Genomic DNA, 24,984 nt, shown 5'->3' on the forward strand with positions numbered 1-24,984 from the left:
GTTTGAGTGGATGTTTGCTGTTGTGATAACGATGAAATCTAAAACCCACGGACCCATTGTAGCATCACTTCTCCGTCAGAAGTGTCCGAGGATGGTGGTTCCCTCAAACCCAAGCGCCCGCGTTTGAAGACATCCATGAAGACAGTGAAGGCATGCTTGCCAAAGTGTGTATCCCTTTAATGTATTTGTTCTTCTAAGCGTTACCAGGTGGGGTGGAAGTTTCAAGGATGGGGGATTGAGGTCTTGGGCACAAACAGCAGGTCCCCACTGACTCACTTTCCACAGTGACTTTGCTAGAACACTGTGGAGCAGCAGCTAGAAACTCACAGCACCCACCGCCCTAATGGCCAGTTTGCAGGACTGGATGTGCCCGAAGGAGATGACGCCAGGGTGCTCCCTGTCAGACGAACACACCTTTCAGCATCAGCTCATCTATGTTCCAAGGTTTACTGCAAATGGTCAGCTGCGGGTTCCTCTCTTCCACAGCCTTCAGCAGACACTGCGTTTCTGCCTCAAATGCATCTTTGTCCAGCCTGGGGAGATAGACATAATTGCCCTCTCTGCACCCCAATGCCACCCTCCCCTAGACACGACTGGGGGACTTGCACGAAAGGTGCGAAGTGAAGCCAGACTCATGGATACATAGAATAGACTGACAGCTGTCAGAGGGGAGTGGGTTGGGGGCTAAGTGAAGGGTGAAGGGATTAAGCAAAGAAGAAAAAAAAAAGAAGAGAAAGACTCATGGGCACAGTCAACAGTGTGGTCATTGCCAGAGGGAAAGGGGTTGGGGGAGGTTGATGAGGGTAAAGGGGGGATAAATGGTGATGGAAGGAGACTTGACTTGGGGTGGTAAACACACAATCTTGCCTAATAATAGACAAACATATAAATGAACCATCCCTCCACTACACTCACCAGCCAATCAGGAGAGTATGCAAATTAACCCAACAAAGATGGTGGTTAATTTGCATACATAGGGGCAAAGCAGCAGAGTGAAGACTGAAGGCTCTGGCTGGAACGAAGGCCTGGTCCCAGGTGCCGGAGGAAAACCGATGCTGGCAGCCAGGGGAAGGGAAGACCTATTGCACGAATCTCTTCGTGCAATGGGCCTCTAGTCTATATATATAAAAGCCTAAGTGACCATTCAATCATTCGACTGTTTGACCAGTAGCTCTAATGCACATTGACCACCAGGGGGCAGACACTCAATGCACAGGCATGGAAACATGGAACAGACTGATGAATCTCAGAGGGAAGTGGGGAGGGTGGGAAGAGATTAACCAAAGATCTTATATACATACTAGAGGCCCAGTGCATGGATTTGTGCACCGGTGGGGTCCCTCGGTCTGGCCTGCGGGAATCGGGCCGAAACTAGCAGTCCGACATCCCCCAAGAGGTCCCAGATTGCGAGAGGGCATAGGCCAGGCCGAGGGACCCCACCGGTGCACGAATCCATGCACTGGGCCTCTAGTACAATATGAAAATGAAGTAGTGTAGGATTATATGCCTGAAACCTGTATGATTTTATTAACCAATGCCACCACCCAATAAATTAAGTATTTTTAAAAAAGTAATTTTTTTAAAGAGAAAGCACAAATCTTCCTGTAGAATAGCTATATGAACAGTAGTGAAGTGAACCATTTTGTTCATCCATCGGCCTAGCATATGGAAGGGAGTCAAGTATTTTCTCTACAGGTGTCCATTATGTCCACTCTAAACGCAGATACGATGTTCAGAACAATATTACGTGCTACTCTTGATTCAGGAACAAACTTCTGAGTCAAGGCCCTGCTCAGCTATCTATAGAACCCCTCCCATCTCTGAGCTGGGATTGCATCTTTTAGGGAAGCATACGTAGAAGATGGTGTGTCTAGCAAAAAAAAGTGCTTCTCACCTGGGGAAATTTTGCCTCTGAGAGGACATCTGCCAGTGTCTGGAGACATTTTTTTAAACTTCAGGGAATGAATGGGATAGCCAGTCTTTTTTGAAATTAATTCATTTTTGTTGAAATGTGATTGACATATAACATCGTATAAGTTTAAGGTGTGCAACGGGTTGGTTCAATATATCTGTAGTATATTGCAATATGATAATCTCCATCACATCATATAATAATAATTTTTCTTGGTGAGAACAAATAATATCTAGTCTCTTGCCCTAGCTGGTTTGGCTCAGTGGATAGAGCATCATCCTGTGGACTGAAGAGTCCAAGGTTCAATTCTGGTCAGTGCACATGCTCGGGATGTGGGCTCGATCCCCAGTGGGATGCATGTAGGAGATAGCTGATCAATGATTCTCTCTCATCGTGGATGTTTCTATCTCTCTTTCCATCTCCCTTCCTCTCTGAAAGCAATAACAATAAATATATTTGAAAACGGGAACTTCAAAGTTGTTAAGAGACTAGATCTTTTTTTAATATATTTTTTATTGATTTCAGAGAGGAAGGGAGAGGGAGAAAGATATAGAAACATCAATGATGAGAGAGAATCATTGATTGGCTGCCTCCTGCACGTGTCCCCACCCTCCCCCCCCAATGGGGATCGAGCCCACAACCCAGGCATGTGCCCTGACCGGGAATCGAACCATGACCTCTAGGTTCATAGGTGGACACTCAACCACTGAGCCACGCCGGCCCCGCTAAAGTTTCCATTTTTTTATCATCACAACTGGAGAGAGGTGCTATGGGCATGCGACGTGCAGGTAGACACCAGGGATGCTGTTCAACACTCTGCGATGCAACCAAGAGCTCTGCAGCCCTCGCGTCCATTGTACCAAGGCTCAGCAGACCTGCCCCAGAGATGAATGTCACTCTGAGATCACTCACCACCAAGACAAGCGTCCACTCACCCAAGCAGCTGCAGTGCACAGTCCTGATGGCCCAAAGCTTCACACAGCACCACCATCCCATCGTGGTCCAAGCTGTTCCATTCCAGGTTCAGGCCCCTCAGTGATTTGCAGACGGTGAGAGCCGAGGCCAGGTCCTCACAGCAGGCAGTGGTGAGCTCACAGAGCTCCAGCCTGCCACAGAGAAGCACACCAGAGAAACCACCCGGCTTTGGCTGGGCTGGAAGGCCCGCTATTGTGAAATGCCAGTTCCACGCGTCTGAGCAGGAGACTTGATGGTCTAGACCAGTGGTTCTCAACTGGGGCCATTGTGTCCCCTGGAGGACACGTGGCAATGTCAGGAGAGCATTCGACACATCTGGGGATGCTACTGGCAGCTGGTGGGTAGAAAGAAGCCAGGGACGCAGCCAAACATCCTACAGTGCACAGGACAGTCCCCTCTCCCCGTCACAACAAAGAACGATCTAGTCCCAGATGTCAATACGTAGTGCCAAGGACAGCACTTTACTTAGATAGTTCCAGACCCACTTGTTTTTGAAACTGCTTCCCTTCAGTCCTGGGAATCCTCCAGCTGTTCCTATTCTTGAAACAGGGAAGCTTTCCCACAAAGACCATCAGTACACACTCACCCAAGATTCTCCAGTTTACAGTTAGGGTGCTTCAACGCCCCACATAACTGTTTGACACCAGCATCTTGTATTTTATTTTCCCCTAGTTTCAGAGTCTTCAGTTTTTCGTTGCTAATAAGAACAGTAGAGAGGTCCTCACAGCAAACAGGAGTGAGGTAACAACCCACCAACCTGAGGGGGGGGGGGGGGGGATACACACATAAACAGACACAATCATGAGGTCCAGACTTGAATGCATCAGCTTACTTCCACTTATTGCTATGAAGGAGGAAATGCCCTAGCGCTTCCGAGATGATGATGATGACAGTGATGACGCAGGAGATGGTGATGATGATGATAGTGATGATGGTGGTGGTGATGATGATGATGATGATAGTGATGATGATAGTGAAGATTATGGTGATGGTAGTAGTGATGATATGGTCATGGTGGTCATGGTGATTGTGATGATGGTGATGATAGTGATGGTGATTGTGATGATGACAATGATAATAGTGATGATGGTGGAGGTTGTAATGATGATGATGATGATGCTGGAAGTGATATGGAGATGATGATGGTGGTGGTGGTGATGGTGATGATGGTGGTAGTGATGGTGATGATAATAGTAATGATGGTGGTGATAGTGATAATAGTGGTGATGATGCTGGAGATGATGATGGTGGGGAAGATTATGGTGATGGTGGTAGTGATAATGGTCACGGTGGTCATGGTGATTGTGATGATAGTGATGGTGATTGTGGTGATGATAATGATAATGGTGATGATGGTGGTGGTCATGGTGATGGTGGTGGTGGTGGTGGTGATAATAGTGATGATGCTGGAGATGATGATGATGAAGGTGATGGTGATGGTGATGGTGATAGTGATGATAACGGTCAGTAGTGATGATAATGATTGTGGTGACTGTGGTGATGGTGATGATGGAGGTGGTGATTGTTGTGATGATGAAGATCCTACAACTTCTCAGTTCCATCTCTTCGGCCCAGCACTCTGGGCTCCCTGCAATTCTCCTGCCCTCATGGCCTCTCTGCCTGGGGCCTCTGCTCTTAGTGTTCTCATTGGTGGGAATGCTCTCGGCTCAAATACTAGCACATTGTTTGCGGGTAGTTTTTATCACCCGCGCTCTACTACCAGTCAACTTAAACATATAACTAAAACGTATAAATACGTTTCCCGCTTTCAATGCGCTAGCAAGGCTACTCCTCACGCCCTTCAAATCTCTCCACGAATGGCACCTTTTGGTGAGGACTGCCCTGAATACTTTACATAGTATCATGTCCCAGTCTGCTCGCTGCATTTAAGCTTGTGCTTCTCCACAGTACTCATCACCTGCTAACATACATGTGCCTATATACACATGCACACATATATACACACATGTGCATAAGTCTGACATGTATACCTGCATGAGTGAGTGTCTATGGGCATGCATATATAGGCACACATACATACACACTTATGTGTAATACATCTGATACATGCATGTGTATGTGTGTATTGCTGTGTGTACACTTATCTGTGGTTCTCAAGCAAAGATGATTTTTGCTCATGCCCCTCCCAGGGGACATTGGGCAATGCATGGAGACATTTTTGGTTGCCACACTAGGACACAGGGTGCTACCAATATCCCTGTTCGGTTAAAACATCCTACAAAGCACAGGACAGCACTCCCATGACAAAGAATGATCTAGGCCAAATGTCAACCATGCCGAGACTGAGAACCCACCATATATACACAAATATACACTTACTTGCAGCCTCACACTCACATGTGTGTGTATGTACACACACCTATGTGTGCATATGAAATTCCATAAAATCGACTTCTATAGAAACAGGGCTGATGGAGCGTTTCAGTTACCATGTTCCTCATCTACCCACAGGAGGAATGAATGCTCCCATGAGGTGTCTCCTACTGTTATCAATCATGCGCTGGTCACGGGCAAATCATAGGTAATGTTTCTGTATGTGCATCATTCCCACTCGGTGCCTCAATTCTTTCCGGTGGGCAATATACTTATCCTCATGGGGAGAGGGGCAGCGCCCTCACACGTTCACCCAATGAGTGTAGAGCACAGAGGGCCCCGAGACCCAACTACAGAGGAGCATGTCCCAAAATTCCAGGAGCCCTTTAATTAAGACACACACGCATCAACACACCACTGGCATTCCTAGAAGTACCAAGTGGGGTCAACACGTAGCCTTGTTTTTTTTCCCAGCAGACCCCACACTTTCCCTCCTTCCTGTGTCCTTTGCAGGATAGGACTCCAGCATCAAAAACCACCTGACATTTGAGTCAATTGTAGCCAGACCTACCACAGCTGCTGTAAGTTGCAGCTTGGCTGCCTCAATGCTTCACAGAGAAGCTTCACTCCACTGTCTTCCAGGAAATTGGACCCCAGATCAAGAAGGGACAGAGTGGTGCTCCGCACGAGGGCCTGGGCGATGTAGTCACAGGCATCAGAGGTGAGGCAGCAGTATGTCAGTCTGCAGAGAGACGAGCACACACACATGCACTGTCAGCCTGCTTATGCTGCATGCGGTAACAGTTTCCTGAAGGCACATGCAAGATCTTTACCGTTCCTCGTACCCAGCGCTCACTTGAGTAAACATAAGAGGACTAAAATGTGTAGCAGTTGCCCTGGCTGGTGTGCTCCATTGGTTGGAGCATTGTCCCATACACCAAAAGGTCGCAGGTTCAATTCTTGGTCAGGGCACATATAAGAGTCAACCAACCAGTGAATGCATCAGTAAGTGGGACAACAAACAGATGTCTTTCTCTCTCTCTCTCTCTCTCTCTCTCTCTCTCTCAAATCAATAAATTAATTAAATAGTTTGGTTTTGATGTTTACTATCCCTGGAATTTATTTATATATATATATTTTTTTATTGATTTTTTACAGAGAGGAAGGGAGAGAGATAGAGAGTTAGAAACATTGATGAGAGAGAAACATCGATCCTCCTGCACATCTCCTACTGGGGATGTGCCTGCAACCCAGGCACATGCCCTTGACCAGAATCGAACCTGGGACCCTTCAGTCCATAGGCCGACGCTCTATCCACTGAGCCAAACCGGTTTCGGCTGGAATTTATTTTTTTAATATATTTTTATTGATTTCAGAAAGGAAGGGAGAGGAAGAGAGAGATAGAAACATCAATGATGAGAGAGAACCATTGATGGGCTGCCTCCTGCATGCCCCCCACTGGGGGTCGAGCCCATAACCCAAGCATGTGCCCTTGACCGGAGTCGAACCTGGGACCCTTTAGTCTGCAGGCCAACACTCTATCCACTGAGCCACACCAGCTAGGGCCCTGGAATTTATTTTACTGTTAAATTTCTTTCACAGTCTAAAAAAATCATCTCATCCCTGACCAGTTTGGCTCAGTGAATAGAGCATCAACCTGTGGACTAAAGGGTCCTGGGTTCAATTCCGGTCAACGGCATGTACTTCGGTTGCAGGCTTGATCCCTGGCCCTTGTCAGGAGGCAACTAATCGATGTGTCTCTCTTACATTGATGTTTATCTCTCTCTCTCTCACCTCTCTTCTACTCTGTAATTATCAGTCAATAAAATTAATTTTAAATAAATAAATAAGTCATATCAGTAACAGTATTCCAGTCCTCCTCTATTTTAAATGCCACTGTGTGTGTGCACAACGCATATGTCTGTACACACCTGCACACTGAATGTGTGCACACACACACAAGTAAAAGTTGGGTGTATTTTTTTTACCCTCCCCTGAGGATATGTTTATTGATTTGGGAGTGGGGGAGGAGGAGAGAGAACGAGAGAGGCATCAATGTAAAAGAGAAACATCCATCGGTTGCTTAAGGTATGTGCAATGAATGAGGATGGAAACAGCCTGGGTACGTGCCCTGACCGGAATCAAACCTGCAACCTTTTGGGACAAACCAACCAATGGAGCCACAAGCCACGGCAAATAGAAGGCCTGCTTCTGGAGGCCCCTCTGCTCCCTTAGACGTGACTGCCCCTGCACCAGCCCCCACTTCAGGCGGCACCGTATTTTTCTGATTTAACACCAAGTTTCCTGTGGCCCCACAGGCAAACCAAGTCTGCACTCTGCTGCCCTCACCGCCGAGCCCCAGCAGAGGGAGCGGTCCCCTCGTACATGAGCAGGGGGAAGGTCACAACACGGGACTTGCGAAGCCCTGCACCTGAAAGGAATCCAATAAACACCTTTTTGTTTTATTTTTTAATACGTTTTTATTTCTTTTTTTAAGAGCAAGAGGAAGGGAGAGGGAGAGAGAAACACCGATGATAGACATCAATGGGCTGCCTCCTGCACGCCCCCTACTGGGGATGGAGCCCTGACCTGGACTCTAACACGCCACCTTTTGGTAAGCAGGTCAGGGCGCTCAATGGAGCCACACTGGCCGGAGCTGAATCCCTTTTTCTTTCCCTTTCTTTTTTTCCTTTTGTTAATCCTCACCCAAGAATATTTTTGCCAATAATTTTTAGAGAATGGGAGGGACACAGAGAGAGAGAAAGACAGAGAGACAAACACGGATGTGAGAGAGACACATCCACTGGTTGCCTCCCGCATGTGCCACACCCGCCCTGACCTGGGTGGGGGATCAAACCTGCAATCCACATATGTGCCCTGGACCAGGAATCGAACCCGTGACCCTTCCGTGCACAGGCAGACACTCCAGCAGTTGAGCAACACCTGCCAGGGCTAAATCCTTTTTTTTTTTAATATTCTGTCAACTTTTATTTGGTCTTCGGGCCCCGGCCCCTCCCCTGGACCCAGCCCCGCCCCCGGCCTTGGACCCGCCCCCTGCTCGCATCCCCCACTTCCCCACCCCCTCCCCCCGCATCCCCCAGTTCAATCACCAGCCCCTTGTCTTCAGTCTCTCAGTTCTCATCTCCACAGACAACTGGTCAACCCAATCGCTCTGGCCCACCGCCAGAGACAAAGTCTGGGCCGGGCCATCTAGTCGACCCCGTCTCTTGCGGTTCCAAGCGCTGCCTCCGCCAGAGACTGTCTGGGCCTGGCCATCTGGTCGACCCCGCCTCTTGCGGTCCCAACCGCCTCCGCCAGAGACTGTCTGGGCCGGGCCATCTGATCGACCCCGTCTCTTACGGTCCCAACAACCTCCGCCAGAGACTGTCTGGGCCTGGCCATCTGGTCGACCCCGCCTCTTGCGGTCCCAACCACCTCCGCCAGAGACTGTCTGGGCCGGGCCATCTGATCGACCCCGTCTCTTACGGTCCCAACAGCCTCCGCCAGAGACTGTCTGGGCCGGGCCATCTGGTCAACCCCGCCTCTTGCGGTCCCCGCCAGAGACTGTCTGGGCCGGGCCATCTGGTCGACCCTGTCTCTTACGGTCCCAACAGCCTCCGCCAGAGACTGTCAGGGCCGGGCCATCTGATCGACCCCGTCTCTTACGGTCCCAACAGCCTCCGCCAGAGACTGTCTGGGCCGGACCATCTGGTCGACCCCGAGCCACCACACAACCTTCTGTCCCTGCAGCCGCCCTGCGCCAGCGGTTTTGGGAGGCTGGTCGACCAAGCTTCTCAGAGGGGGAGGAGCCGGCCCTCAGCCCGCCTCGGTCAGGGACCGAGTCCACCGCCACCCACCCCCACTTCCCAGTCCCAGCCCGGGGCCAAAAGGCCCTGCGGTGGGGTTCCGGAGAGGAGGCGACTGGTCGCCATGATGGGGCACAAAAGGAAGGAAGGAAGGGTCGCTAATGCCACCATGGGCTCCAGGGGAGCGGTGTCCCCCTTTCTTTCCTAGGCTGCTGCGTGCCCCCACCGTAGGGCGCGGGCGACCGTCCCCTCCCCACTTCCCTCCCCCTCCCCAAGGAAAGAGGCCAGAAGCGAGACAAACCCTTGTGTGGAGGGCTGACTTTCAATAGATCACAGCGAGGGAGCTGCTCTGCTACTTACGAAACCCCCACCCAGAAGCAGGTCAACTGCGAATGGTTTAGCACCAGGCTCCCCACAAACGTGCATTTCGTGAAGAACAGAGGGGGCGGACCCCTTTCCAGCGGCACCCCATTTCCCAGGACCAAGGGCTCTCCGCACCAGACCTACCAGATGCACAGAGGAAGCGAGACAGCCCGCTGGCAGGGACCGGCTATCTGAGGGCAACCGAGGCCCGAGGTGCAGCCTTATGGTCCTGTCTGGGCGGGATTCTGATTTAGAAGCTTCAGTCATAATCCCACAGATGGTAGCTTCGCCCCATGGGCTCCTCAGCCAAGCACATCCACCAACTGAACCTGCGGTTCCTCTCCTACTGAGCAGAATTACCATGGCAACAACACATCCTCAGGAGGTTGAATCTAACCCATCTCACGTTCCGTCTTAGTGGGTGAGCAATCCCACGCGTGAGGAATTCTGCTTCACAATGATGGGAATGATGGGAAGAGCCCACAGCGAAGGATCAGAAAGCGACGTCGCTATGAACGCTTGGCCACCACAAGCCAGTTATTCCTGTGGTGACTTTTCTGACACCTCCTGCTTAAAACCCAGAAGGTCAGAAGGATTGTGAGGCCCCACTTTCACGGTCCATATTCGTACTGAAAATCAAGATCAAGCGAGCTTTTGCCCTTCTGCTCCACGGGAGGTTTCTGTCCTCCTGAGCTCGCCTTAGGACACCTACGTTCCTGTGTGACAGATGTACCGCCCCAGTCACACTCCTCACCTGGCACTGTCCACCCAGTGGTGGTATTTCACTGGCTGACCCCACCCCCTCGCAGAGATGGAGGGGCGCCAGGCCTCCCATTTATTCTACACCTCTCATGTCTCTTCACCTGCCAGACTAGAGTCAAGCTCAACAGGGTCTTCTTTCACCGCTGATTCCGCCAACCCTCGGCTATGGTTTCACTGGATAGTAGGTAGGGACAGTGGGAATCTCGTTCATCCATTCATGTGCGTCACTAATTAGATGAGGAGGCATTTGGCTACCTTAAGAGAGTCATAGTTATTCCCTTTTACCCGCACTTCATTGAATGTCTTCACTTCACAATCAGAGCCCTGGGCAGAAATCACATCATCTCAGCACCCGCTGGGCCTTCACGATGCTTTGTTTTAATTCAACAGTCACCAGTTCTAAGTGAGCTGCTAGGCGCCGGCCCAGCGCGGCTGGGTGGGGGAGAGGGGGATGCGATCCTGGCGTGGGAGACAAGCGCATGGCCGGAGGCGAGTGGAGGTGCAACCCCTTCTCCACACCACCCCGGGCGCAAGGGAGATGCCTGCCAAAGCCGGCTCGCATCCAGAGTACCCACTGCCGCAGCCCTCCCCGCCCCCCGCCGTGTCTGGGCCCCCGTGGGCCTACGGGACCCGCGGGAACCTCCTTCCCACCCCCCTCATTGCTGCCACAGCCTCACCCCCGCCCCTCCCCGACACCCCTTCCCAGGGGAAGGGAAGAGAGCGACGAGGGGGTGGGAGAGCTCGCAAGGGGTCGGCCACTGGAGGGGAAGGGCTCCTTTTTTCTTTTCTTTCTAAAAATATATTTGTATTGGTTTCAGAGAGGAAGAGAGAGGGAGAGAGAGAGAGAGAGAAACATCAATGACGAGAGAATCACTGATCGGCTGCCTCCTGCATGTCCCACCCGGGAATCCAGCCGGCAACCCGGGCATGTGCCCTTGAGGGGAATGGAACCCAGGACCCTTGAGTCGTCCGGCCAAGGCTCTATCCTCTGGGCCACACCGGCCAGGGCAGCTTGGGTTGCCCTGATGGCTGAGGGGTCCGTGAGGCCCAGACACACTTACAGCAGCGACTCCAGCGCGCAGTCCGGGTGCTTGAGCGCCTCGCTGAGCAGCAGGGCGCCGCTGTCCATCACCGGGTTCTCCATCAGTGACACCAGCTTCAGCTTCCGGCTGCTCACCAGGAGCAGCGCGATGTCTTCGCAGGCCTCGTCGGTGATGTCGCACTTGCCCAGCCTGCAGGAGCGGGGAGGGGACATGGGGCGCAGGGCAGTGAGCAAGGCGGTGCAGGGCTCATTGGCAAAGAGACAAACAGAACAGACCGAGGGTCGGCAAAGGGGAGGGGCTTGGGAGCAGGTGGGAAAGGTGAAGGGATCAAGAAGTACAAATACAAAGTGCCAGTCACAGGGCCCTGGCTGGTGTGGCCCAGTGGATACAGCACCGCCCTGGGACTGAAGGTTCCCAGCCCTATTAGGGTCAAGGGCACATGCCTGAGTTGTGGGTTCTCTCCCCAGTGGGGGGCGTGCAGGAGGCAGCCAATCAATTATTCTCTCCCATCATTGATGTTTCTCTCTCTCTCTCTCCCTCTCTTTTCCTTCCTGAAATCAATAATTATATATATTTAAAAGAACAGACTGAGGGTCACCAGAGGGGAGGGGTCTTGGGGGGCAGGGTGGAAAAGGTGAAGGGATTAAGAAGTTCAAATTACCAGGTATAAAAACCACCAGGGCCGAAACCGGTTTGGCTCAGTGGATAGAGCATCAGCCTGCGGACTGAAAGGTCCCAGGTTCGATTCCGGTCAAGGGCATGTACCTGGGTTGTGGGCACATCCCCAGTAGGGGGTGTGCAGGAGGCAGCTGATCTATGTTTCTCTCTCTCTCCCTTCTTCTCTGTGAAAAATCAATAAAATATATATTTTTTTAAAAAACCACCAGGATGTAAAGTACAGGACAGGGAATATAGTCAATAATATTGTAGTAATTGCCCTAGTCAGTTTGGCTCAGTGGATAGAGCATCAACCTGCGGAGTGAAGGGCCCCAGGTTCAATTCCTGTCAAGGGCACATGCCCAGGATTGTGGGCTCGATCCCCAGCAGGGGATGTGCAGGAGGCAGCCAACCAATGATTCTCTCTCATTATTGATGACTCTCTTTCTCTCTCTCTCTCTCTCCCTCTCCCTCTCCCTTCCTCTCTGAAATCTATAAAAATATAAAAAAAATATAAAAAATAATATTGTAATAACTGTGTATGGTGCCAGGTGGGGACTAGACTTACTGGGGGATCCCTTTGTAAACTATATAAACATCTAATCACTAGCCTGTATACCTGAAAGTAATATGTTATTGTATGTCAAGTATAACATTTGCAACAGCATGGATGGAACTGGAGAGCATTATGCTAAATGAAATAAGCCAGTCAATGAAGGAAAAATACCACATGATCTCACTCATTTATAGATAATAAAGACCATTATAAATTTATGAACAAAAATAGATACAGAGGCAAAGCAGCCTCGAACAGACTGTCAAACTACAGCGGGAAGGCTGGGGAGGGTTGAGGGGCGGGGCGGGTAAGACATCAACCAAAGGACTTGTATGCATGCAGATAAGCATAACCAATGGACATAAGACACTGGGGGGTAGTGGAGGCCAGGGGATTGTTAAGGGTGGGAAAAAGAGTAGACATATGTAATACTCTTTGTAATACTTTAAGCAATGAAACAATTAAAATATATATATATTTTTAAAGATTTCTCAGTAGATTTGAGAGAGAGGGAGGGAAACACCGACGTGACAAAGAAGCATCAAGCATGTGCCTTGACCAGAATCGACTGGCAACCTCCAGGTGCACCGAGGATGTCCAACCACTGAACAACACCAGCCAGGGCAAAAAAAAATGTTTTTTAATCAGGCATGGGCCACACCCAGCTTCTATTCTTGCACCTGCCAATCCAATGGCCACATTTCAGACTTCCTAACAGAAAATGTGACTCCATCATTCTCCTTATTAACCTTTTTAAAAAAATATTTGTATTGCCCTGGCCGGTTTGGCTCACTGGATAGAGCGTCGGCCTGTGGACTGAAGGGTCCCGGGTTCGATTCCAGTCAAGGGCATGTGCCTTGGTTGCGGGCACATCCCCAGTGGGAGGTGTGCAGGAGGCAGCTGATTGATGCTTCTCTCATCGATGTTTCTAGTTCTCTGTCCCTCTCCCTTCCTCTCTGTAAAAAATCAATAAAATATATTTTTAAAATATTTGTATTGATTTCAGAGAGAAAGGGAGAGGGAGAGGCAGAGAGAAGCAACAGTGATGAGAGAGGAGCATTGACTGGCTGCCTCCTGCACACCCCCTACTGGGAATCTAGCCCAAAACCCGGGCGTGTGCCCTTGATGGGAATCGAACCTGGGACCTTTCAGTCCTCAGGCCGACACTCTATCCACTGAGCCACACCAGCCAGGCTCTCCTTATTAGCCTGGGGTTGCCTTTCACTGACATTAGGAAAAAGTCGGAGTGTGTGGTTCTCACAATGACTGTTGACATACGCAGATGTTTCCCCGCGTCTGGAGACGTGTGTGTGGTTGTGGGCCTGGGGGAGGATGCTGCTGCCATGAGTGGGTGGAGGCCAGGGAGCCACTCAATAGCGCCCCCCTCCGCAACAGAGGATTACCTGGCGCTCGATCTGCTGAGCTGATGATTTGTCAGTAGCTCTGAGGTTGAGAAAAACCCCGTCGGAGCCCTCATGCGGTTAGAAAACCATCTCCTGGCCCTCGCCCGCGGGCAGGTACTGAGAGGCAGTGAGGAAAGTCAAAGATTCTGAGCATCAAAAACACGTCACTCCCCACAGCCGCCGCGGAGACTCACATCAGCTGTTGGATGCTGCACATGGGGTGCCTCAGCGCCTCGCTCAGCTGCGCGACCTCCTCGGAGGACAGGTTGGTGCCGTGCAGGTTCAGGTAGGTCAGGTTGGGGTTGTGAACCAGGGCCTTAAAGAAGTCTGCGCTCTCTCCCACGTTGGAAGCAAAGTTGTACCTGCCAAGGACGAGATGGGGGACCAGGGGGTGAATCCCAGCACCAAGCAGGTACTTCCTCCCGGCTCTTCCTGCCCGCCCCGCTAGGCCTACCACGCTGTCCGAAGAACCCTGGTTATTCCCACCTGCAAATTCTTTCCCTGGGGTCTTCAGGCAGCGGACAGGCACCGGGGCTCCATGGCTTGGGGTATGTGTCCTGACTGGGAACTGAACCCCAAACCCTGACCAGGGATTGAATTCACAGCCCACCTATGTGTATGTGTCCTGACTTGGGATTGAACCCGAAACCTACATCTGTGCCCTGAGCAGAGATTGAATTCAAAACCTGCATATGTGCCTGTGGATTGAACCTGCAACCTAGGTATCTGCCCTGACTGGGAACTGAAGCCAAAACCTTTTGGTTTACAGGATGACGCTCCACCCAACTGAGCCGCCAGCCAGGGCCACGCTCCGTTTGGCGGTCTTCCTGTTTGCCAGAAGTTTGTTTCTTGCTCAGACTTTCCTATCAAGTGATGCTCTCTGAGCTGTCTTTGGACACATTGGTTTATCAAACTAAAAAGCTGCTGCACAGCAAAGGAAACTGGCAAGAAAACAGAAAGACGGTCTGCTGCGTGGGAGATGACATTCATAAATGATATATTTGAGAAAAGGTTAATATCCAACATATATAAAGAACTCATACAACATGATAACAAAAAAAAATAATAAACAATCTGACCAAAACATAGACAGAAGGCTGAAAAGACATTTCTCCAAAGAAGACATCCAGATGGCCAACAGACATATGAAAAGATACCAGATATCACTAATCATCAGAGAGATGCAAATTAAAACCACAATGAGGTCTCACCTCACACCTGCCAGAATGGCTACCACCAGTAAATCCGCAAGCACGTGCTGGTGAGGATGTGGAGAAAAGGAATCCTCATGCACTGCTGGTGGGAATGCAGGTTGGTGCAGCCCAGTGATGGCGAACCTATGACACGCGAACTCATTTCTTGGTTGATTTTTCTTTGTTAAATGATATTTAAATATATAAAATATCAAAAATATAAGTCTTTGTTTTACTATGGTTGCAAATATCAAAAAAATTGTATATGTGACATGGCACCAGAGTTAAGTTAGGGTTTTTCAAAATGCTGACATGCCGAGTTCAAAAGGTTCGCCATCACCGGTGCAGCCACTGTGGAAAACAGTGTGGAGTTTCCTCAAAAAATTAAAAATAGGACTCCCATATGACCCAGCGATCCTACTACTGAGTATTTATCCAAAGAAAATGAAAACATGAACTGGAAAAGATATATGCACTGCTGTGTTCATTGCAGCATCCTATATAATAAAAGGGTGATATGCAAATTGACCCTAACTGCAGAACTACTGGGAATGACTGGTTGCTATGACACACACTGACCACCAGGGGACAGATGGTCAACACAGGAGCTGCCCTCTGGTGGTCAGTGCACCTTATAGCGAGCAGTTGACCAGTGGTAATGGTCGCTTAGGTTTTAATATATATAGATAAGATTGCACACTAACCATACTTACTTTTTCAAAAGCCAGAATGGAGAGAATGAATGTCTACTATGAAAAAAAAAAACAGGGTGACACCCCACTTACACCAACTTTTGAAGTTTGCAAGTGGGCTGAGCCAGCGCCTTCCAGAGGATCGCCTGGGAGGCCTCGTTGAAAATGCAGTTGTCCAAATCCAGCATCTGGAAGTCCCTGCTGTTGGTGAACACGCAGCACAGGGCCCGCCAGTAGGAGAGTTTCTGGTCTTTGCTGTGGGAAGACAGACACTGTGCCACACCCGTGGTGACATTCAACTCGGGACGGTCTCAGAACAGGCAGGACACCGTTCCCAAAGCCCCTCCAAGCTGATGGGCACCCAGGCCTGAATACAGAGAGGTGCAGCCAGGTAAACTGAGTCAACGTGGCTCAGAGAGAGCAGACCCTGGGCAATGGGATCAAATCCCGTTGGAGCCACTTGTGAGTTATGTGACCTGTGCAAATGACTCAGTCTTATTCTGCCTCCATTTCCTCGTCTTTGAAGGGATAATACTTGATTTTTATGAGCAAAGGTTGGTGCTGGGTGATCCATCAGTGAACGGGGAATCACATCCAAAAACATGACCATGCAGCCCTGGCTGGGTGGCTCCGTTGGTTGGTGCATCATCCCATACACCAAGAGGTTGTGGGTTCAATTCCCCATTAGGGCGCATACCCAGATTTCAGGTTCAATCACTGGCCAGATCTGAGTATTTAGCCAACGAAAATGAAAACACGAACTGGAAAAGAGTATTTCCTTTTCTCCACATCTGGCCAGTGTATGGGAGGCAATCAATCAATGTTTCTCTCACATTGATGTTTCTCCCCGTCTGTCTCCCTTCCTCTCTCTGAGGTCAATGAATGTATCCTCAGGTGAGGATTAAAAAACAAACAAAAACAATAAAAAAACAAGCCATAGCTGGTTTTGCTCAGTGGATAGAGCATTGGCTTGCAGACTGAAGGATCCTGGGTTTGATTCCAGTCAAGGGCACATGCCCGGGTTGTGGGCTTGAGCCCCAGTAGGAGGCATGCAGGAGACAGCTGATCCATGATTCTCTCTCATCATTGATGTTTCTATCTCTCTCTCTCCCTCTCCCTTCCTCCCTGAAATCAATAAAAATATATATTTTTTTAAAAAAACATGACTGTACAGGTATACAATAAGTAAGTCCTGGGGATGTAATTGCAGCATGACTGCAGTTAATAATAATGTAGTGTGTGTTTGCAGTTATAAAACAGTAGATCTTACATGTCATTGTCCCAAGACCAAGAAAATACTGCAGTAGCTATGTATGGTGACGGGTGTTCACTAGACTTGTGGTCATTTCACAACATATAAATACTGAATCATGATGTTGTGCCACAGAAACTGAGGTAACAGTACATGTCCATTGACCTCCATTAAAATTTAAAAAAATTAAAACGAATGTGAAAGATGGGATGCATTTAAGAGCTGAGGTGTGAGCTGGTGGCCTATACCTGCTGACAGGCCACAACGTTGAAAACCAGCAGAGCCGAAACCGGTTTGGCTCAGTGGATAGAGCGTCGGCTTGTGGACTGAAAGGTCCCGGGTTCGATTCCAGTCAAGGGCATGTACCTTGGTTGCGGGCACATCCCCGGGTTGCGGGCACATCCCCAGTGGGAGATGTGCAGGAGGCAGCTGATCGGTGTTGCTCTCTCATCGATGTTTCTAACTCTCTATCTCTCTCCCTTCCTCTCTGTAAAAAATCAATAAAACATATTTTTTTTAAAAAAACCAGCAGAGAGGCCCTGGCCAGGGAGCTCAGTTGCTTAGAGTGTTGTCCCCACGCATCAAGGTTGTGGGTTCAATCGCTGGTCAGGGCAGGTACAGAATCAACCAATGAATGTATGAATCAGTAGAACAACAAATCGATGTGTCTCTCTCCCTCCCTCCCACTTCCTCTCTCTAAAATCAGTAAATAAATGAGAATTTTAAAAACACGTTTATCCATATCTCTACAGATGGAAAACCTTCAGAAGTCACCGCTCCTGGTCACAGCTAGCAAATTTGATTTTAAAAGCCATATTTTGCCCCAGCCTGTGTTTCTCAGTCGGTAAAGCGTCAGCCTGGGGTTCCATTCTGGTCAAGGGCAGGTACCTCCGTCTCAGGCTCCTCCCCCCTCCTCCGCCCCCCATCAGGGCGAGTCCAGGAGGCAACCAATCAATGTGAGTTCTCTCAGTCTTTCCCTCTCTCTTCCACTCTCTCTAAAATCAGTGGGAAAATGTCCTCGGGTGAGGATTTAAAAAGATAAAAAAATAAATAATAAAAGGCTAGTATGCAAATTGTCCCCTCTGGGAGTTAGACAGGGAACTGACCACTTGCTATGACATGCGCTGACCACCAGGGGGTGGCCCAGAATGAAGGAAGGCCCCACCGCCAGGCCTAGGGACCCTACCCTTATGAATTTCTTGCACTCGGCCTCTAGTAAAAAAAAAAAAGAATCCATGTGTGTTGTTTGTTTCTAAGCGCAAAAGTATAAGGACCCATAAAATACCCAGCAAGCGAGCCACAGATGTCGTGGGGGCGGGGCAGGGTGGGGCGGGGCGGGCGTGGGCCGCTGGACTCACTCTAACAGGCCTCTGCAGTCTTCCGAGAACACGTCCTCTACGCTCAGGTGGAGAGTCTGCAGGTTCAGGGCGTACTGGAGGCAGCAGGCGTAGGTCATCAGGTCGTCGGGCTTGCTGATGCACACGTCAATGTCCGGGAACATGCTCATCACCTGTGTGGCAAAGCCGGGGTCCTGCGTCTCAAACACGCAGTTGAACAGCTCCTGGAAGTTGATCTGCAGCTCACCGCGGGCCACCTGCTGGCTCAGGCCCTGCAGGCACTGTGTGATCTCCTCCCGCAGGCTCGCGGCCAGCTCGAAGCCCCAGGCCGCCTCCAGCAGGCCGGCCACCCGCTCCGTGGCGAACCCAAACAGAAAGAGTGCCGTGTCCTTCAGGTAGAAGGGGGCCTCGGTCATGACGGCCGTGACCAGCTGCGTGGCGCTGTAGATGCGGGGGTGCTGCGGCTCCCGGGGGAGCCTGAGCAGGTACCACAGGGCGGCGCACAACTCCTGCAAGGACTGGTGCGGGAAGACCCAGCGGCTCCCGTTCTGGCGCAGGAGCCCCATTCTCACCCAGGCCAGGGCGTGGGCCTCCGACACCGTGTTCTCGTCCAGGTCCGAGGGCTGGAAGGCGAACCGGCCGGCCCACGTGCCCTCGGCAGCCAAGGCGCACAGACACTTGAGGCGGCTGTGGCAGTGGCCCGGCGCCCAGCCCGTGCGCTCCGGCTGGAACACGCTGGTGAGGAAGGAGGAGTAGATACACGTGGTGGTTTGGGAGTTCACCCCCAGGGGCTGGCATCTCTGCAGCTGCTTTTTCAGACACTCGCACACCAGCCAGCACACCAGGGGGTACTGGCACAGGGTGAACAGTGGCATGTGGCCACTCACCACACTGAAGGCCTGGTCGGCCTGGTCCGCGTCCTGGAAGAACCGGGAGAAATAGAGCCACTTGAAGTAGCCCGAGAACCCGGGGAGGTAGACGAACACCGGGTGGTGCAGCAGGTGGTTGAACTTCCTGAGCCACTCCCCGCTCAGGGAGACCAGCAGGGAGGCCTCCGGCAGCAGCGTCCTCTGCAGCAGGCTCTGCAGGACCACGTGGACCGGCCGCGGCTGCTCCCAGTTGCTGCACAGGTCGCCGTCCAGGCCCATGTCGACCTTCAGGTCCTCCAAGCCGTCTATGATGAACAGGATCTTCTTGGGCCGGGAGAAGACGTCGTGGATGGGCTCGGAAGACTCGGGCCAGTCCTTGGAGAGGAACTCCACCAGGCTGGTCTTGTCGATGATGTTCATCTCGCAGCAGTTGAGGAAGAAGACAAAGGTGAACCGGCCCTTCCAGAGGTTGCCCTCGGCCCATTGCAGCATCACCTTCCTCAGCAGCGTGGTCTTCCCGGTCGCCTTCGCGCTGCCCAGGGCCACCGTGACCGAGTGCTCGCCCACCTTGTCGGCCGCAAACGCCTCGCTCAGACTCTCGTATTCAGTCTTGGTGGACTCCGCGTGGAAGCTCTCTGGCACCGCCAGGCACGTCTCGTTCTGCCATATGTCAGAGAACTTTTTCCTCATGTGGCTTTTATACGGGTTGATCTGACCTGAGTTCAGGAGGACAGAATACAAGGCAATTTAAAAACTGGAACTCCCCGCCCTAACCGGTTTGGCTCAGCGGATAGAGCGTCGGCCTGCGGACTCAAGGATCCCAGGTTCGATTCTGGTTAAGGGCATGTGCCTTGGTTGCGGGCACATCCCCAGTGGGGGGCATGCAGGAGGCAGCTGATCAATGTTTCTCTCTCATCGATGTTTCTAGCTCTCTGTCCCTCTCCCCTCCTCTCTGTGGAAAATCAATAAAATATATTTTTAAAAAAAACAAAAAACAAAAAAACTGGAACTCCCATTTGCCCCAGTGATCTCACTTCTAGGAATGTATCCCAAGAAACCAGAAACACCCATCAGAAAGGACATATGCACCCCTACGTTCATAACAGCACAATTCACCATAGCTAAGATCTGGAAACAGCCTAAATGCCTATCAGCAGAGGAATGGATTAGAACACTGTGGTACATCTACACAATGGAATACTATGCTGCAATGAAAAGGAAGGAACTCCTACCATTTGCAACAGCACGGATAGGCCTGGAGAGCATTGTACTAAGTGAAATAAACCAGTCAGAGAAAGATAAATATCACATGATCTCACTCATTTGTGGAATATAATGAACAACATAAACTGATGAACTAAAATAAATCCAGGGGAAGGCGGGGGGGGGGGGGGGAGGGGAGATCAACCAAAGGACTTGTATGCATGCATATAAGCATAACCATGGACACAGACAGTAGGGGGGTGAGGGCATGTGCTGGGCAGTGGGGGTGGCTGGGGAGAGATCAATGAAGGGAAAAGGAGACATGTGTAATACTTTCAACAATCAAGAATTTAAATTTTTTAAAAATGTGCTCATTCACAATAGCTAAGACAAAGAATGATGGGATAAAAAAGGCATGGGACGAGTATACAGGGAATACTACACAGCCATGAAAAATGACAAAATATAAGTGAAACCATATGGTATGCGTTTTCTTGGTCTGACCTATTTCACTGAGTATAATACCTTCTAGATCCATCCACATAGTCGTAACTGGCCAGATTTTATTTTTATGGCCAAGTAATATTCCATTGTATATATGCATCACATCTTTATGCATTTGTCTATCTGTGGGCACTTGGGTTGCTTCCATAGCTTGGCTATTGTACATAATGGTGCAATGGACATAGGGGTGACATACATCTTTTCGAATTAGTGGTTTTGTTTCCTTTGGATAGACACCCAAAAGTGGAATTGCTGGGTCGTAAAGAAAACAAACACACAAAGGAATTGAGAACAGATTCATAGAAACAGAGACCAAAGGAATCGTTACCAGAAAGGAGGGGGGGGGTGGATGGGTGCAAAGGGGGAGGGGAATATAGTCAATAATATGTGATAAGTTTACCCAGTGACAGATAGTTACTAGTTGGGTGATCATATTATAGGGTATAAAAATGTCAAATCACTATATTGCACACCCAAAACAAATATAACCCATATACAATTACACATTAACAAAGGTCAAATATTAAGTTGTGATCCTAAAGATAATTGTAATGAAAGTTCTAATGCTACACTTTCAGGAATTTTTAAAAAGTGAAATATTGCCATTTACAACAACACGGGTGGATCTTGAGAGTATTAAGCTAAATGAAATAAGTCAGACAGAAAAGGACAAGAACCCTATGGTTTCACTCACATGTGGAGCATAAAACAGAAAGCAACAAACGAACTCACCGACACAGACAACAGTGCGGTGGTTTCCAGGGGGGAAGAGAGTGGGGTAAGGATGAAGAGGGTAAAAGGGGTCAAATAGTCCAGCCATGTGGCTCAGTGGTTGAGCACTGACCTATGAACCACAAGGTCACAGTTGGATTCCCAGTAAAGGCATATACCCAGGTTTCGGGCTCGATCCCCAGTAGGGGATGTGCAGGAGGCAGCCTATCAATGATTCTCTCTCATCGTTGACATTTCTACCTCTCTCTCCTTTTCCCTCTCCCTCTCCCTCTCTGAAATCAATAAAAATATATTTTAAAAAAATTTTAAAGTTGGGAGATGAACATACAACCCAATATACATATGTTGTATTATAGAATTATACACCTGAAACTTACATAATGTTATTAACCAATACCACCCCAATAAATTTAATTTTTAAAAAAACAATTTTGGGAGAAAAAGGAAGATGGCGGCATAGGTAAACACCGAAGACTGCCGCCGTGGACAACCACTTCAAAAATACAACTAAAAGTCGGAGCGGACATCAACCAGAACCACGGGAAGGCTGGCTGAGGAGAGTCTCTTCAACTAGAAGCAAAAACAACAGCATTCCGACGCTCAGCGGAGGCGCAGTGTGGAAAATTTAAAGGTACGGCGGTGCGGTGGTGAGGGTGCGCGCGCAAAGCGGGCTGGCGGCTGAGGGCGCGATTGTCGTTTTCAATCAGGAGCGAGTCTCAGACTCTGGGCTACAGATCCGGATGAGTCTCTAGGGACCCAGACTCAAACGGGAGAAGCGGGACTGTCTGGCTACGGCCCCTCCAAGGTTTGCAGCGATTGCTGGGACAGAGAGGCAGAGCCCCTGGGGACGGACTGAGAGCGGCCATAGCTGCTCCCTCCCCCCGCCCTGTTGAGCCCACCCCGCCCAAACCCTGCGCACAGCCATTTACCGATCGCCTCAGGCAAGGGCTGGACTAGCGCCTCCCCTGAGGACTGAAGTTTTCCCACAGCTGATTTCCACAGCCAGTCGGCCTGGTGGTCAAATCCCTCTAGTGTTAACTACAACAATTAAGGCTTGGCTAGAACAAGACTGCGCACAGAGACCACAAGGGGGTGCACCAAGAAAGCATAAAAGATGCGGAGACAAAAAAACATGACAGAAATGGAGGATATGGAGCTAAGAATCACAATTTTGAGGGCTTGCCATAAATTTGTGCAGAGCCTCACGAAAACTAATGAGACCCTCGATGCTACGATAAAGAAATTAGAAAGTAAGCATACACGGACTGAAATAAAGAATATTATACCCAATAGCAGACCAGAGGAGCACAAGCATCAAACCAAAGATTCGACAAAAAACACCCAATTGGAAAAGCAAAATGAAAGAAGAATCCGAAAGTGTGAAGATAGTGTAAGGAGCCTCTGGGACAGCTTTAAGCGGACTAATATCAGAGTCATTGGAGTGCCAGAAGATGAGAGACAGCAAGATATTGAAAACCTATTTCAAGAAATAATGGCAGAAAACTTCCCCCACCTGGAGAAAGAAATGGACTTACAGGTCCAAGAAGCGCAGAGAACCCCAAACAAAAGGAATCCAAAGAGGACCACACCAAGACACATCATCATTAAAATGCCAAGAGCAAAAGACAAAGAGAAAATCTTAAAAGCAGCAAGAGAAAGAGGCTCAATTACCTACAAGGGAATACCCATACGACTGTCAGCTGATTTCTCAACAGAAACTTTGCAGGCCAGAAGGGAATGGCAAGAAATATTCAAAGTGCTGAACACCAAGAACCTACAACCAAGATTACTTTATCCAGCAAAGCTATCATTCAGAATTGAAGGTCAGATAAAGAGCTTCACAGATAAGGAAAAACTAAAGGAGTTCATCACCGCCAAACCAGTATTATATGAAATGCTGAAAGGTATCCTTTAAGAAGAGGAAGAAGAAGAAAAAGGTAAAGATACAAATTATGAACAACAAATATGCATCTATCAACAAATGAATCTAAGAATCAAGTGAATAAATAACCTGATGTACAGAATGAACTGGTGATTATAATGAATCAGGGACATAGAAAGGGAATGGACTGACTATTCTTGGGGGAAAAGGGGTGTGGGAGATGCGGGAAGTGACTGGACAAAAATCATGCACCTATGGATGAACTCAGTGGGTGGGGAGTGAGGGTGGAGGGTGGGGTGGGAGCTGGAAGGAGGGGAGTTATGGGGGGAAAAAAGAGGAACAAATGTAATAATCTGAACAATGAAGATTTAAAAAAGAAAATAAAAAAAATAAAAAAATAAAAAAACAATTTTAAGCCTGGCCAGTGTGGCTCAGTAGGGTCATGCAGGAGGCAGTCAATAAGTTTCTCATATTGATGTTGCTCTCTCTCTCCCTTCCTCTCTCTAAAAAATTCATTAGACATATCCTCTGGCAAGGATTTAAAAAAACAAAAGTGCTTCCTATATACCGGGAACGTAAGCTCTCTGCCACTATTTCCTACTATTGGATTCCGCCTGGCTCCTTGTGCAGGTCCGGTCAAAGGATGGACAACTGTCATATGGAATTCCACCTCACAGACTCTAAGTCCAAGGCCATCTCCTGGGACAGCATGGACTCTAATTGGGACTGAAAAATGGGAACACCACTGAGAAACAGTCTGTCTCCGGCACTAGCCACCGGCCGGCCATCACTGGCCCACATATGAGTGGAGCTGCCTTGTCATTTTTCTACCACCGCCAAGTCTCCCCTTAACCCATCACATTCTCAATGGAAGGAGGGGTGACCATTATTCGAGGACGAGATCACCTTTGTTAATGCAAGCTCCCACAGACCCACCTTTGTTGTGAGTTGCCAATACACCCCCCCCCCCCCGGGTCCTACTCCTGCATCGCACACTTACTTCTTTTTATTTATTTATTTTTATTTCAGAGAGGAAGGGAGAGGGAGAGAGACAGAGAAACATCAATGATGAGAGAGAATCATTGATTGGCTGCCTCCTGCACAATCCCCTATTGGGGATCCAGCCTGCAACCCAGGCATGTGCCCTTGACCAGAATCGAACCTGGGACCCTTCAGTCCTCAGGCTGACGCTCTATCCACTGAGCCACACTGGCTAGGGCCACACTTACTTCTGATCTCATCCCCGGCCTTGGCCCAGAGGTCTCTCCGATTGACCTGAGGAAACAGCCTCAGGGCGACTTCCCAGGCCTGTTTGCCTGGGTAGTGCCTGCATAGCAACTTGGCCAGATCATCTTTGGAAGCCCTCTTCAGCTCTGGCCACGGGATCGGCCCGAGGTCAGATTGTTTGGGTTCTTGCTTGAGGAGCTCCTTAAATTTCCAGAACTCATTCTTCCTCAGCTCCTTTAGGTACGACAGCAAGCAAATGTCAGAAAAAAAAGATTCAGCCAT

The 24,984-nt window shown here is 49.5% G+C and overlaps 1 protein-coding gene across 1 annotated transcript; it reads right to left on the reverse strand.

The window, feature by feature from the left end:
- On the reverse strand, positions 1 to 24,984 carry NLRP9 (NLR family pyrin domain containing 9). The gene is made up of 9 exons (XM_070402494.1): positions 24,705 to 24,984; positions 18,307 to 19,870; positions 15,790 to 15,951; positions 14,006 to 14,173; positions 11,214 to 11,384; positions 5,793 to 5,963; positions 3,474 to 3,644; positions 2,848 to 3,018; positions 1 to 533 (listed from the first exon to the last, which is right to left on the reverse strand). Exons 1-9 carry the CDS (start codon positions 24,982 to 24,984, stop codon positions 401 to 403), a joined length of 2,991 nt encoding a protein of 996 aa, XP_070258595.1. The 3' UTR covers positions 1 to 400.

Source organism: Myotis yumanensis, unplaced genomic scaffold, assembly GCF_028538775.1.
Source record: "Myotis yumanensis isolate MYYU_CA2020_CCGP unplaced genomic scaffold, mMyoYum1.0.hap1 SCAF_23, whole genome shotgun sequence".
Taxonomy (NCBI): Eukaryota; Metazoa; Chordata; class Mammalia; order Chiroptera; family Vespertilionidae; genus Myotis; species Myotis yumanensis.

Coding starts and splice junctions, on each gene's coding strand:
- NLRP9 (XM_070402494.1), bottom strand. CDS start 24,984: ATGGCTGAATCTTTTTTTTCTGACATTTGCTTGCTGTCGTACCTAAAG. Junction 15,952..18,306: donor GACTGCAGAGGCCTGTTAGA/GTGAGTCCAGCG, acceptor GTCTTCCCACAG/CAAAGACCAGAAACTCTCCT. Junction 5,964..11,213: donor TGCGCGCTGGAGTCGCTGCT/GTAAGTGTGTCT, acceptor GTCTCTCTGCAG/ACTGACATACTGCTGCCTCA.